Source organism: Sorex fumeus, unplaced genomic scaffold (assembly GCF_029834395.1).
Source record: "Sorex fumeus unplaced genomic scaffold, SorFum_2.1 ptg000109l, whole genome shotgun sequence".
In the NCBI taxonomy this organism is placed as follows: Eukaryota; Metazoa; Chordata; class Mammalia; order Eulipotyphla; family Soricidae; genus Sorex; species Sorex fumeus.
The window spans coordinates 960,001-975,790 of NW_026606166.1; the positions used below are offsets into that span (position 1 = coordinate 960,001).

General features: G+C 36.7%; 1 protein-coding gene across 2 annotated transcripts in view; it reads left to right on the forward strand.

Moving 5' to 3' along the window:
• LOC130042718 (pre-B-cell leukemia transcription factor 3) overlaps positions 1-15,790 on the forward strand; it is a 217,603-nt gene that overhangs the window by 165,085 nt on the left and 36,728 nt on the right. For both annotated transcript variants that reach the window (XM_056134886.1, XM_056134885.1), the window contains exons 3-4: positions 2,323-2,564; positions 14,275-14,465. In XM_056134886.1, coding sequence (XP_055990861.1) covers positions 2,323-2,564; positions 14,275-14,465 — 433 coding nt within the window. The remainder of the gene's footprint in view (positions 1-2,322; positions 2,565-14,274; positions 14,466-15,790) is intronic.

Sequence of the window (15,790 nt, forward strand, 5' to 3'; positions counted from 1 at the left end):
ATGGCTAATTTATTTGTGTCTTTTATATTTCTTTTTGAATTTGTGTATTCTTCTGTCTCCTTTATAATTTGTTTTCTTTTGTAGTAGTCCTTGAGCATCTTCTCTTGATCAGGGAAGTGTAATAATTTTCAGTGGGGGTGTTAATTTGCTATTACAACACCTCATCAGATGGACACAGGGAAGCTCCATGTATATGGTAACCAGGGGAGACCTAGGAAATTGGAGGAACCTTGAAGATAGATCAACACATTTCTAGGAGAAACATCAATATCCTGTTAAATAAAAAATGAAACAGCGGAAATAAGAGGAAGCTTAAGCAACTCTCAAATATATATTATAGAATGTAAATGCCCAAAGGGCATGTAAGATCAGAGTTCATTTCCAAATCCTCACCACATGCCAATGGCACTAAACAAGTGGTCTGAGGAATTATGAGAATGTCTAGGCAATGAGATTTTTAACATCTAACAAAGTGAATTAGAAGGGAAGATGATATAAAATATTTAATTAAAATACCAATGCAGCCAGTATTTCCAAGTTCTAGAATAATATTAGGCAATTTCTTCTGAATCTAGAATCTACCTTTAATTTATCTACTTTTAATTATCAGCATTGTGTTGGTTCTGATTTTATTATAAGTGTTGTCTAACTTTCTGGTTCTATAAATGGTTTCATTCTCTTACTATATCATAGTTTTCAAGCCACATTTATTTACCTCTGAACAGGCAACAGATATAATTTTAAATGATTGTGAGTTAGTTTTATTACCCAGTTGAAATTATTCTGAAGTATATTTTTAAATGAAACTGACAGCTTTAAAGTGTTTGGGGGAAAGAAATTAAAGTTGTGCATTTGAGTTAAGATATTACCAAGAGCTCTGTCATGTTGTGGGTGTATTTCAGGACATCTAGGAATAAAATCTGTTCTTTAAAGAATTGATGCTGGTAGTTTTAGGTTAGCATATAAAATCTCAGAGCTGGTGCTCAGTTGGCAGCTTATAGATGTTACTGTCATGTAAGTTACACTAAACACAGGAATGTGCACCACTGTGGATAAACAACAGTCATAGATGCAAGAGGCAGCATCCAAACGCAGACATGCAAGATGCCAACCTCCTGCCTCCCCCCTTCCCCAAGATGCCTTGTAACTAGTGCAGGGAACCTGCTTTGAAACAGATTTTCAGAGGTTAATTGGTCTGGGATATTTTAGATTATGTTACACGTTAATGAAAATACTGATTTTGAGCTGTCATGACTCCAGCGCTTTTTATACCATGATAATTATTTTAAAACTTTGTCTTCACTGTTGTTGAAAACATCTTGGCAGAAAGCCTGTGTGACCTGATTAAACCTATGAATTGTCAGCTGTGATCTATAGTACTCAGATGAGGGTGCTGACTGGGCATCACTTAGGAAGTTCTTGATTTAAAAGCAAAATTAGATTGAAACAACCATGTCCGGAACTGACTGTATTGCCATGTGGATGGTATATTTTGAATTCTGTATTTAGTGTCCTGGTTTTAGAGTGTGCTAGTAATTACTTAGCAGCACTCATTTAATAATATGTACTTTTAAGCATAGCTAATTACCACATAATGTATGTATTTCTCCTCTCCCCTTGAAATTGCATGATGGAAAAGCCCATCTAATCCTGTTTACTTTCTAATTTTGGAAGATAATTTGTTCATTATTGTTTGAGAATTTTAATACTGTTCTTCCAACTGTATAAAGAGAAGAACCACTTTGGGATGGTTTTGTTTATATCCTTGGAATTATTTTTTTTTTCTTTTTAAAAATGTTTACTTCCATCCACATCTGAAAAGGTTGGTTGTTAGACTAGTCTGAGGAGCCAGGATAACTTTTTTCTTTTTTTCTTCTTTATTTTTTATTTTTATTTTTTATTTACTTTTGTTGTAGGGGCCACACTTGTCAGTAGGCCACATGGGCCACTAGGGCCCCCTACAGCAGTGCTTGGGGACATTTTGGTTTTGTGGATGGAACTCAGTGCCTTGAACATGCAAGGCATGTGCCCAAATTGAGCCACATTCACACCGCCCGTTCCCCACCCCCATCGCCATCGCTTCTTTTAAGAATATAGATCTAGGATCAGGATAAACTGAGGAGAGCAATTCTAGGATGCCTGTAACTATTACTTTGAAAAGAAATTTCATACTGCTGCTTATTGATAAAATGTAAACAACTAAGCTCTCAGCGTGAATTGTAGTACACTGATGTTGTTTGATCCTTTTCTCAAATAAACAAAATACTCACACTATTTGTCCTGTTTCTCGCTTCTTCTCTCTCTGTCTCTCTTCCCTTGAAGGTCTCAGCATCAGAGGAGCCCAGGAGGAGGACCCTCCCGATCCCCAGCTAATGAGACTGGACAATATGCTTTTGGCAGAAGGGGTTTCAGGTCCTGAGAAAGGTGGGGGATCGGCGGCAGCAGCTGCAGCCGCGGCAGCCTCTGGAGGTTCTTCAGATAACTCTATTGAACACTCAGATTACAGAGCCAAATTGACCCAGATCAGACAAATCTATCACACAGAACTGGAGAAATATGAACAGGTCAGCAGCCGCCACTCTCATAGTCCTGCCCGAACCCTCTATCGCTCTTCTGTTAGACTGTGCTAACCGATTCTCAGGGCTGTGAGGGCTAGGTGTTACAAAGAGCCAAATAAATAAGGTCAATGCAAAGATTCCAAGTGAATTGTTGGATTCTGGAAACGGGGTCCCATGGAGATTTCAGAGGTGAAGCTAAACCTATTTATCCCATCTTCTTGTTTTAGTTTTATTCGTTCTTCACACTCAAGTCCCCTTACTACCAAACTGGCAGCCGTCCTTCCCCTTTAATGTTACTGTTTGGCCCCTGCAAAACTCTGTTCATAAGCGATACAACTTTGAAAGGGAAACACTGCATTGTGAGCACTTCCTGGTATGAACCAAACTCCAGAATCAGTCTAGGGATAAATTCTTAGAAATTGAAAGACTGTTAGGGAGGAAGCTAACCATAAAGTAAGCAGGCTGGTATCACCTCTCTGAGAAGGCTTCCCCATGATAGTCACAGGTTCCCTGAGTGAAGGAATCCTGGGCATTGTGTGCTAACTTACTATTTTAAAATAAGTGTATGGGTTTAAAATGCTGTTGCAGCCATTATTTTAACCATGCTTTCTTGAATTTAAAAGACCTTTGATCCTAAACTCTGTTGTTTTAGGCACCACCAAAAATAAATTAATACCATCCAACTGAACTATAACATGAGATTCCTTGGGTAAAGCTTTCAAATGTTGGAGATGTTAAATTAGCTAGTCTACCCTATAATAGAATATAGCAACTTGATGGTGATTCAACATACTTTAGTTGTTTAAGGCTGAAAGTCTGCTCAGTTGGAGGAGTTTTTATGGGAAGAAATTGCCATAATTCATCAATTATAATTATAATTATAATTTTTGACTCATTTATGAGTAAAAAGATATAATACCTAAGATTTGCCCTGAAATGCTCCCCTAAAAATGGAAGTGGAAAGATAGGGAGGAGGAAAAAAATGAAAATCACAATACTGATAATTATTTGTTATAAATAATTATAATTGACCACAGAGTTAGTACAGAGTAGGGCGCTTGACTTGCACACAGCCAACACAAGTTCCGTCTCTGAGACCACATATGGCAAACTCAGAGCACTGCCAAAAGTAAGCCCTGAGCACAGAGTCAGGAGTAAACCCTGAGCACAGCAGGGTGTGGCCCAAAATGAAAAAGAGTAATTGAGAATAAATATGTCACGGTTGAAAAGGTTGCCTTGAGCATAAACAACAGAAATGGTTATGATTTGTAGTATAATTTAATTGTGTAATATTATATACTGAATATATTTATATATACTTAATAAACAAATACCACCCATCACCTTGAATAGAAAGACTTACATGGTAGATACCAATTACCTGACTTTTTTGGATGAGAAGTTAAGTTGATTCCTTACTATCTTTGCAATAAATCTGATAGAAGTTGGGTGGAGTTGGTATCATTTAGTATCACTCAGGGTTTTGTTTTGCACTAAAATGCCCAAACATATACACACAGCTCTTCATACATAAATTTGTATTATGTATTTTATATTTACATTTAAAATACAAAACTGAAAAATTCATTATTATGTATTCCATGAATCATTTTTCTATATATATTTAGTAGCTTAATGTCTACCATTAAATGTGCATTTTTTCTCATTTTAATACTTTTAGAAGAAAAAGTATAAATATATGTAATCTACATGGTTTTATGAGAAAACAAAGTTAGTAGGACCAGTGAATTTTGACTTAGTATAGTCATATTTTCTTTTCAAGAAATCCTTGGGATACAAAGGTTTATGTGGGAGAGAGCTTTCAGAGATACATTTTGAAATTACTGGAAGGACTACCTAGAACTTATGTATGTTTATATGGTGTTCTTAAAGTAGATGGTATTATAATTTCCATTTTACAGATGAGAAAATGAGACTCAGATTAAGTGATGTGTCCAGTGTCACACATCTAGTATTAGTGTCAGATTAGGCACATAAAATCAGTTCTGTATAATGTGCTTCCGCTTTCCCAATAAATTACATTGCTGCTTATATAGAATTAGAAAATAATTCAGGTACATTCTGGTTTTCCCATATTGGATTGCATTTGGAATGGGATTAGAGTAGAGATGGGAGAAACAATTTTTAATCACTTTCTGGAATTTATTTATTTCTCCTAAAAGTTGACAAGGGCACTTTGAGTGATAGAAAGCTTATTAGTAAATAGGATGAACCTATATGTTAAGGCAGAGGCTTCATCAGAAAATTGTGTTGAGCCTTTTACTAAAAGAAATAAACTACTCTGGAATCTTAGAGCTATTCACTCTACTGTGGTTTGCAATGAAACTGTAATGAAAATGTATCTGAAGCCTGTTTAGATTTAGATTGCCATAAAATTAACAAACACCACCACTGCAGTAAATTAAAGTACCTTATAAACATAGCCACATTTACAAAGCTAAGCAGACTACAGCTACTGTTGAACAAAATGAAATCCAAGATGCAAGCCTCAGTTTTTTGTGTATGTTTTAGGAATGGTATTGTTTTTCAATTTTGTCCTTTTTTTCCCTCAAAAAATTGTTTTTGATCATGTCTCAAAAACGTGGGCTCAGATGTAATGATTCTTTGATGATAACTATCTAAATTCACTTAGAGATGTTTTTTAAATATTAGATGTAGACTGTTATATTAGAGTAAATTAGAGTGAGTTTTTTTATTATTACTATCATTCAAAAGTAAGCAAGATAATTTTACTTTGTTGTTTTTGATTCCCAGTAGAAATATGATTTTCCAAATCTTGTAGGAATTGTCTTATAATACCTTGTTTTGAGTGATTGACCCACTCTAACTCAGAGTGAAGCCTGGCTGCCGCTTTGTCTGATTCATTGATCAGCAACATAATTTGGAAAATGCTTATACTGTACAGTTCAAAATACCTTTTGTTAAAAACAAAATTATTAGAATAGGGAAATTTCTAGTGAACTTGAACAAAGTTTTTAACATAATTAAAAACTGTGACTCCTGTTCTTAAGAATAGAAGGCCTTATTGTTTCCTCTGCCAAAGGGATATGAACACCTTTTAATTTTTGCTTGGCTGGGAACGTACCCAGCACTTCGGGGCTATCTACCCCTAGCTCTGTGCTCAGAGGTCATTCTGGTGGTGCTGAAGGGACCATATTCAGGGACAAGGATTGAACTGGGGTCAACTGCAAGCAAAGCCTTCGTATCCTACTATCTCTCCAGCCGCATGACACATTAGCCTTTTTTTAAAAAATTTTTATTAGTGAGACACCAGTTATAGACTTACAAATTTTGTGCTTGGGGTTTCAGTTATACAATGATCAAGTACTCATCCCTCCACCAGTGCCCATTTCCCACCACCACGGATCCCAGTATTCCTCCCACCCGACACATTGTCTTCTGCATATGAAATTTGACTTACACATTTGGTTTCAGTTAAAAAGGAAAGGATATAATATGCCTTCTGCAGCTCTCCCACTTTCACCAGAAGAAATGTTTTGTATAAAGGCAATTCACGTTATAATTTACAGCTGCTGTAATAGAGATGACATATTGAAAGCTATCTGCTACAATTATATTGAGATACATTTTTGCTAAAGGCAAAAAATGTTGTAAGGGTCCCAACCCTCCCCAAGTGTCTGGGAACCTGCTTGTTCACACAGGGCTTTTGAGTTTACTTTAAATCAGACAAAACATTGGAGCCACACATAATACACTGAATGAGAACTGAGTGTCCAAACCAACCAGGTAATAGCTCTTTAGCTACTAGGGCCCTTTCAGACACAAGGATTGCTGGGTACTGGGAAATGTATGTAAAACTTAAACCGTTTTAAGGACATGGCCTCGTGCTTTTTGAGAATCTCAGCATATGTGCTTACACTTGTGAACAAAATCTCCTTTGCTGTAAAAGTTTTTTTTCCGTCAGATTAAACATTTTTGAGAACTGGAGAGATAGTACAACAGATAGAGTGCTTGCTTTGCACGTGACCTTGCACATGACCAACCCATGACCAACCAGCCCTGCATATGATCCCCTCAGCATTGAAAAGAGTGATCCTTGAGCAGAGATCCAGGAGTAAGTCGTGAGCATAGCAAGTGTAGCCCAAATCAGAGGGGAAAAATCCCAGTGTTTTTTGCATTAGAGACTGTAGACCCATAAATACTTAATCTTTATTTTGCTAGTGTTTTAAAAGATAATTAAAATTAATTTTTTCCAATATATTGGTTTCTAAGAAGTTGCTTTGAAATTAATCAATATTTGAGTGTAAAATGTCTCTAAGAACTTCAGGGCAATTTTTTTAAAATAAGAGAAATCCTTGATAAATGGGTATAGTCTTTTAAATTTTGTATTCTGAAGCAAGATTTTCCTATTGCATCAAGGGGGAGGGGTTTTCATTCTGTGATCTCTTTTCATAGACTGGAAAAAAGTGTTTAAGTATTGCATTTTTCCCCTCCAATTTTCTAGTTTATAGGCTTTAAGTACCAAATGTATCATTGACCACAAACTTAATTAATGAAATGTTTTATATTTGGATACGCTTTTTTTTACATTTCTTTGGGAGCAGTATTTATATTCAGGCAATGGGAAGGGAATTCTATGTAAGGAAATCAGAAAAGGGATTTACTTGTCATCATAAGTGATACGAATTTCATAAAATTGCTTTTTTATTGTCAGTAATTATATTTATGGATTTTTAAAAATCCAATTTGGCTATGGATTGAAAAAACCTTCTTGCATATTCTATAATATAATCCTAATGAAGAACTCATGAGAGAGGTCCCTAAACCATGTAACTAGGTCAGAAGTATTCAAGTGCAACAGTCATTTCATCATTGTTCCTTAGGCATATTGCTCCTGTATTATTTAGTCCACATGGTCATGAGTTTAAAACCTAGTGCTATTGCACGTGCTGAGATGATCAGAACAGTTCTGCTGTTAGAGATTCCCAGTGAGGAAGGACCCAAATAATGACTCAGTGGCTTAGAAAGTACCTAGGGAAAGTGTGAGGCTCTGAGCTTAATTGAAAGAATAAGAAACCTCTGCTATTATATTGAATCAGAAAATTTCAAGGAATCAAAACTCTCATTTCCTACACATTTCAGTTAGCTAAGGTATTTTAGCATTCCAATTATGGTGACTGGTTAGACAATTCTAAACTAACAACTTCACTTTGTTCTCCATAAGTCAATGGAGAACTCCTCCTCTTTTGAGACTTCATATATGTGTGAAGTAAGCATCCCATGTTATAAACAGTACTTGTTATATGTGGTTGGAGGACCCTTCAAAGCAGCTCTACCATCATCTGATCATTCTTACTGTATTGAATGTTTTAAAAAATAAACACCTCTTAAGGACTAGAAGATGAGGCAGTATGTACTCTGCTCTAAAACTGGTACAGATGATGCTGTAAATGAGGCTGTAATTTACTTTCAGTGGTATAAAGAAAAAATAATCACTTTGCCTAAAGTGTAAGCATCTTTCTTAAGGGTGTACCCAGATTTTAATTATCTAAATGTAAATACTTAACGAATTTTACTTAGAGTAATGAGCTAAAGTGCACACTACATAAATGAGATGTTCTAATTAATCATGTATGAACTACTGGTTTAAAGAAAAGCTATGTGAATTCTATGAATGTTGGGCTATTGCCAAATTGCTAATCAGCATTTGCATTCATAGATGACTTCACTTAATAACTTGCAAGACATTCAGCAAATGTTTTAGGAAATTATGAGTTTTTATATACAGAAACTTTCGTTTAACTTCCCCCTTTCTCCCCAAGAGCTGTTGGCTGCTTCTTAGAAACTACAGGCAGACAACACTATGGAGAGATTAAAACCAGGCCATCTCCAAATCAGGTACATTTCACTCAGGAATGTCTTGAATTATTTATCAAGACATTCATCTTGTCATAGGTGTGTTACCATAATGTGCGAGCTAGGTTTGTAGGAATTGGCAACATCATATGTATAAATTAGCAGTGATTAGGGACTTTTGATACGTCTCAAACTTTTTGATCTTCGGACTTAAACTATTAAAAATTATTGGAGATCCTTGAAGGACTTTTGTTTGGACTCTATCAATACTTCTTATAATAGTAAAACCAAGAAAAACTTAAAACATTTAAGTGACAATAGTAAGCTATATATGTTAGCCTAATTTTTGTTTTGTTTTGTTTTGTTTGGGGGCCATACCTGACTGTGCTCAGGGCTCACTCCTGACCCTGTGCTTAGGGATTGCTCCTGGTGAGGCTGGGATAGAACCTGGGATGGCTGCATGCAAGGCAAGCATCCTTCCCTCTATACTGTCACTCTAGTCCTAATTTTTTTAAAAGAAAAAAATATATTTTTAAAACTTAGCATTGAGAGGAACACCATTGTTCACATTTTTTTTTGCAGAACCTTTTAGTTTTGTTTATATTGAACTTACTAGAAATTACCTATATTGTATCTTCTATAGTCACTCTAGGTCATGTGTTTGAACCATACGAAGAATATTTGGCCTCATACCAGTGTGATGGAGTATATTAATAGCCTTTCAGATCATTTGATATTACACCAAATCTTAATAAGTTGTAGTTTATCAAAGATAAGTTACAATGTAGAGGCTGAAGCCATATCAGTTAATTTTTTGTTATCTGTTTCTTTAAAATTCCATTGGTCTGGTTTGTATTATGGATGAAACTTTTATTTATGCATGTTTTTATGTTATGCATTGATTTTTGGAAAACATAGATTCATGGAGTTATGCATATCCTCCAATGCCAGTATCCTTTATTATATCTGATAAAAATATTTTTAATATCAGCACAAAAATAATCAGTATACTTGATCCCACAATGAAGGTGGCAAGTTTTCCACATTATCATTTTCATTTGAAAACTCAAGTTTCCTCAGCAAAACTTCTGTCAGCCATTATCCTTGACATGACAGAATCACTCATTTCATTTTTGAGAAAACCATGATCAAACGCAAATCCAAGTAATTATAGTTTGTTGATCTTTGCTTTTAAATAGCAGTGATATGCCATGAAAAAAAGTGGCTTCAGCTCACAATCTAAATAATCACACAAGGACATCTTCTCCAGATAGTAATTTTCTATATGAAAGAAGGGCTCTTCTTACTTCCTTTTCTCTAAGGATTAAGAAATTAGAAAACCAGTAATTTATCTTGCTTCATCAAGGTATGCCTGTGTGTGTGTGTGTATGTGTGTGTGTTGTCTTGTGTGTGCGTGCATGCATGCGTGTGTGCACATTTGTATATGTGGTAGGGAAGAATAAAAAAATGGAACTTCAAAGATTAATTAATATGCTGTTTTTAGTAGTTTCTCAACATAGGCCTGGGCTATCCAGTGGGGTGGTCACGAACCACAAATACGTGGAGCACTTGAAATCTATCTAGTCTGAATTGCAGTGTGCTGCAGATATAAAATATATTCTGGATTTCAAAGTGTATTTTTTAAAAGGGTGTAAATATACCTCATTAGCAGATTTTTTTAAATCTGTTGAAATGTTAATTTTCTTTATGTATTGGATTAAATAGAAAATATTAAAATGAATTTCTTCCGATTCTTTTCAAATTTTTAGTGGGGCTACTAGAGAATTAAAAAAATGTATATGGCTCATAATATATATTTTTGGATAGCACTGTTGTAGAGAAAAGAGGATTGCAATCAAATTTATTTGGGAAAGGTATATTCACTAGTTTTCCTTGAGGATTAATTATGCATTTTGGTTTATTATAAGTGCTAAGGATCCTGCACCCCCAATAAAAGTCCTTAAAATATTGGAACTGGAGAGACAGTACAGTGGCTAAGAAGCTTGCTTGCACATGGTTGACTCAGGTTTGATTCTTGACACCGTATATAGTCCCCTGAGCACCTGCCAGGAGTGATCCCTGAACACTGAGGGAGAGAGAGAGGGAGGCAGGGAGAGGGGAAAGGAAAGGGACTAGGGAGGGAGGAAGGGAGGATCAGGTGGAACTAGTATCTAGAGAAGAGGTTCCCAAATGTGTTTGGTCTACCATAACCCCTCATTTCAGAAAATAATCTCTCACCCCCCCCTCAAAATCTATAGTTTTTAAGTGAACAAACAGAAAGTGCCCAGGCAACAACAGTCCCTCTTCCAACCCTTACTGCCTTCCCTACCCCCGCCCCCACATACATACACACAGTCCACCCACTTCCTACCCTTACCAGCTTCCCTACTCCTCTTCCACATTCATACACACAAACACACAGGAGGCTGTATGGATCACTTCGGGAAACATTGTATAGAAGTATAGAACTTACCAACTCTGGTTTAGAAAGAAAATGGTTCTGGTTTAATTTTCATTTTACTGATAGGAAAACTGAGGGCTAGAAGTTTTTGAATGTTAGTTTAGGTTAATGAAATGGGGACATTTTGAAATTTACCCTTCTTTGAGTTCCCCATCCCTTCCCTGGAGCTGAGGACTGAACCCTTTGCCCGTGAAGGCATTTGCCACACATCCCTGGCCTCCGATTTGGCTTTCTTAAAGAAAAAAAGAACATTTGGTTTTTGACCTGCAGTGTTCCATAACATTTTATTTTTTGGTCTTTTAAAATTATAAACAGGCTAAAAATATGAATAGGAAACAAGAATTCCAGAGTTCCCTTATGAAATACATGGCACACAGCTTATACAAGATTTCACGGAGTCACTGACTTTCTCAACTTACCCATGGACTTTTGTTACCAATTCTTCACTTCTAATGTAGGGATAATGGTTCTTATGGTAGTCGATTACACTACTATTCAATGATCATTTTTAAAACCACCAATCAATAAATGTTTATTGAATGCCCACTGTGCATATTGCATAGTTCCACTGTAGTTCTATTCATTTCTTTACTAGTTGGGGGAGGGGCTTTACTGCCCAGACCCAGTCCTGCTGGCGATTACCTGGCCCACCCAGGCTGCTGGGAACCTCTCAGCTGCAGAAGGCATCCTGGGGAACCATTTGGTTCTAGGAATTGAGCCCGGGGTACATGCTCTCTAACCGCTGTGCTGTCTCCTTGCCCGTTATTTTGAGAAAAAAAAAGTAATTTCATGCAGAACTTAAATTGTTTAAGATTATTCAAGATTAAATATTGTGAAATTTTAATTTTCTGGAACTAACTCCTGGCCCCTGTTCTACTATTTTGAAAAAAATTCCATGCTCACATTTGACCCAGCAATACCACTCCTGGGAATATACCCCGGAGAGGCAAAAAAGTATAGTCAAAGTGACATCTGCACTTGTTTGTTCATTGCAGCACTGTTTACAATAGCTAGAATCTGGAAAAAAACAGTGCCCGAGAACAGATGACTGGTTAAAGAAACTTTGGTACATCTACACAATGGAGTGCTATGTAGCTGTTAGAAAGGATGAAGTCATGAAATTGACATACAAGTGGTACTTATATGTGTACTTGTATGTATACATGAAAGTATCATGCTAAGCGAAATGAGTCAGAAAGAGAGGGACAGACATAGAAAGATTGCATTTATCTGGGGAACATAAAGTAACAAAATACGAGACTAACACCCAAGGAGGTTTACCCCATGACGTAGAGGCCAACCGAACACTCTAGGGGTAAAGGCAGCTCAGATAGAGAAGGGAGCACCAAATAAAGGGTGTTGGGAAGATCTGCCCAGGATGGGAGATGCATGCTCAAAGTAGACTATAGACCGAACATGATTGCCACTCAATTCCTTTTTTGCAAACCATAGCACCCAAAAGGAGAGAACAAAAGGGAGTGCCCTGCCACAGAGGCAGGGTAGGATGGGGGGTGGGAGGGATACTGGGATTAGTGGTGGTGGAGAATGGGCACTGGTGAAGGGATGGGTACTTGATCATTGTATAACTGAAACCCAAGCAGAAAAATTTGTAAGTCTACAACTGTACCTCATGGTATTTCACTAATAAAAATTTTTTTAAAATTCCATGCAGAATTTAAATACATATAATACTAAGACATTTAAATATATGTATCTTAAGTTTACATATATAGACCCTTAAGAAATTTAATGTATCTATTTAAATTTATAAATATATGTACTCACTGGTAGCAAGATTCCTTTTCCCTCACCTTAAACGTGTGGAAATGCTCCATAGAAGCTTAGAGTATCGGGAATACCCAGAGTACTGGAAAGGTTAGTTCTCTAATGAGCAGTTAGAAAAACCATCATGTGCTACACGTGAACACTGTTCAGATATCTGTGGGAAATTGAACATTATTAACTTCAAAATGTATCTTCCCATGATCAATGATTGTTCCCCTACTGGGGGCCTCAGTACAGCAAGATGCAGAATCTCATGTCTTGCTTTTTTTTTTTTTAAATGAAAATGCCAAAGGATGTCCTTTTTATACAAGGCTACAAAAGATGCTTTATTCAGCAAGACAGTATTTAGTTTCAGGGAATGACCAATTATATGCTTTTGTAGATGTAAAGATAGAGGTGAGGGGGCTGGGAAATACCCTAAGAGGAAGTCCCCAAGTTCTGTCCCTGGCCATGCATGCCTGCCTCCTATTCCCTGCACCGCTAGGTAGGTATGTTCCCTGCACTGCACTGTACTGTCCTCCCGTTGTTCAACGATTTGCTCATGCGGGCACAGTAACGTCTCCATCGTGAGACTTGTTGTTACTGTGTTTGGCATATAGAATACGCCTCGGGTAGCTTGCCTATTTTTCTTTTTTAAGTATATGGTTGAACTGAAAGAGTTAGGGCCTGAGTATTGTTAATTCATGTTTGAGACCCAAATCTGATGATTTTCATGCTGCTCCTCCATTAAAGAGTTCAATTGCTACCCCCTTCTTCCAGGGATGGTATATTCTTATATTTGATGATGAAATGACTTCGTGTCATCACAACTAAATTATGCCACGACATTGACTTACTTGGCTTCCAGAGCCCTATGTCTGTTAATGCACACCCAAGTTCCCTTTTTCCTGTATTTTCTTTCTACAACTCTCAACTTGGTTACCTACCATACTTCCTGTGTATTCTTGGTATGTCATTTTTGTGCCAAGAATTCCCACTTTATCCCCTTGATCCGCCATCTTTATCCCCTTTTCAGAAATCCTCTTCATTCTTTAAAACCAAGTGTCACTTAATGCCACGAGCCCTCACTTGCTCTTTAACACCAGATAAAAATACTCCCTCCTTGGAACTTTCGAAGCTCCTAAATCCCATCTTCCTGTGACATTACACAGATTTCCTAGTTTGAAAATAATTTTTAATATAACTTATTCCACTGAATCACAGGTTAATTTTTGCTCATTTCTCTGTCCCTTAATAGCACTTTGAAAAATTTGAACCCAGTTCTTTAGAAAATATTTGATAGATAAATATAAAATCTCAGGAAAAGTAGGAGATATTACATATTAACATTTAGCATATAGAATATACTTATACTCACATGTAGGAGTTGGTTAGAAAGTGCCTCCTCCCATTGGAAAGCCCTATTTTAGAATAGGGACTAAGGTGGATGGTTGACTATTCATAGTTTTGGAATTCTAAACATCTTTTCTAACTACCACTGCTTTGCACAAGGATCTTAGCTTTCTTTTTCCCTACCCACTGCATAATGCCATTGGCAATTGCAAATGAGGTGGAAATTCACATAAATTAATGTCTGGGTGTGATCATATAAAATACCAGATTCCTCAGGAATGATTTTTTTTCCCCTTACAGGCATGTAATGAATTCACTACACATGTGATGAACCTTCTTCGAGAGCAGAGTAGAACACGTCCCATTTCTCCAAAAGAGATTGAAAGAATGGTGGGCATTATCCATCGAAAATTTAGTTCCATTCAGATGCAGCTCAAGCAAAGCACTTGTGAAGCAGTTATGATTTTAAGATCAAGATTCCTTGATGCCAGGTATGTGAGGCCACAAATCTTCTGCATGTTTTGTTTGCCTTTTGCTCCTTGAAAATGGTATTTAATAAAACTCACCAGTTCGTTTGAATCTTCTTTAATTTGACATTAATGCTCTTCTATACAGTGGATAGTAATTGACCTCGCAGTGCCTGTGTAGTCTAGCCTGTCATCTTAGAGTGGGGTTTCTTTTAGCTGTCAGGTTGGAGAGTTGGGGAAGATGTCGAACTTCTCAGCTATTCGTAACTTTGGACCATGTAGCCTTTTAATTCTGGTGGTTAGTGGTATTTTTTTAAGGATAAGTGTAATTACTTTGACTTTGTTTTCTAGGAATTTCTTGATATTACATTTCTTGTATACATGATGAGAAAATTGGAGATACTGGTACTCCTAAGAAGGAAGTGGTATTTTAGTTAATACCACAAAACCTCAAACCACAAAACCCCAGGCTCTGTTTTTTCAGATCAAGTCAAAAAAAGCCTGTTCCTATCTCTTGGAAAGATGAGAATGTTCCTGGAGAGATGGGAATGTTCCTTTTTACCTGAAACTTTCACATGAGTTAGAGATCAATTTTATGTAGTGTGTTTGACTTACCAGGTGACATGCAAAAACTGACAAATTGTTATGGTACACTTTGCATAGATGTATCTGGGTATTGTTAAAACTTGTGACCAATCTTCAGTTTTGGAAAGGAGTTTCTATTTTATTTGCTTTCTCTCCCTTGAAATGTGACAGAGGTGATAATTATCATTCAGTTTTACAATATGAAGAAAATAACAAAGTCACCTTCTCAGTTGGAAGACAAATTTTATGGAAGTCTTTGTTCCCAGTGTTCTTCCTCAGAGCCACAGAAGCATCCTCAGAGCCACAGAGCATCTGGTACCCAGTCATTCTACCATTCTCTTAATTAAACAAAGCCTGGTACTGAATTATTCACCAAATAATTATTCTGCTTTATTCTGAACACTTCTTACCTTGCTTGCACTGCTGATCCAGTTGTACCTGAACAATAACAATATTCTTCCACTAGTCTCTAATTTTGTTATCCATTGCTCAGTTTCCATATTCCTTATCTATTTATATAGCATCTCTCTGATAACCTATATTGCTGAGAAATTAATGCAGGGGACCAGAGAAATCGGACAGCAGTAAAGGTACTTGCCTTGCCTATGGCCAGCCCTTGTGTGATCCCTGACACCGCAGATAGTCCCTCATGTACCACCAGGGCTAACTCCTGAACACAGAACCAGGAGAAAACCCTGAGTACTACTGAGTGTGACCTCCTGAAAAAACATACAAAGCCATTGCTAGATGACTCATATATGCAC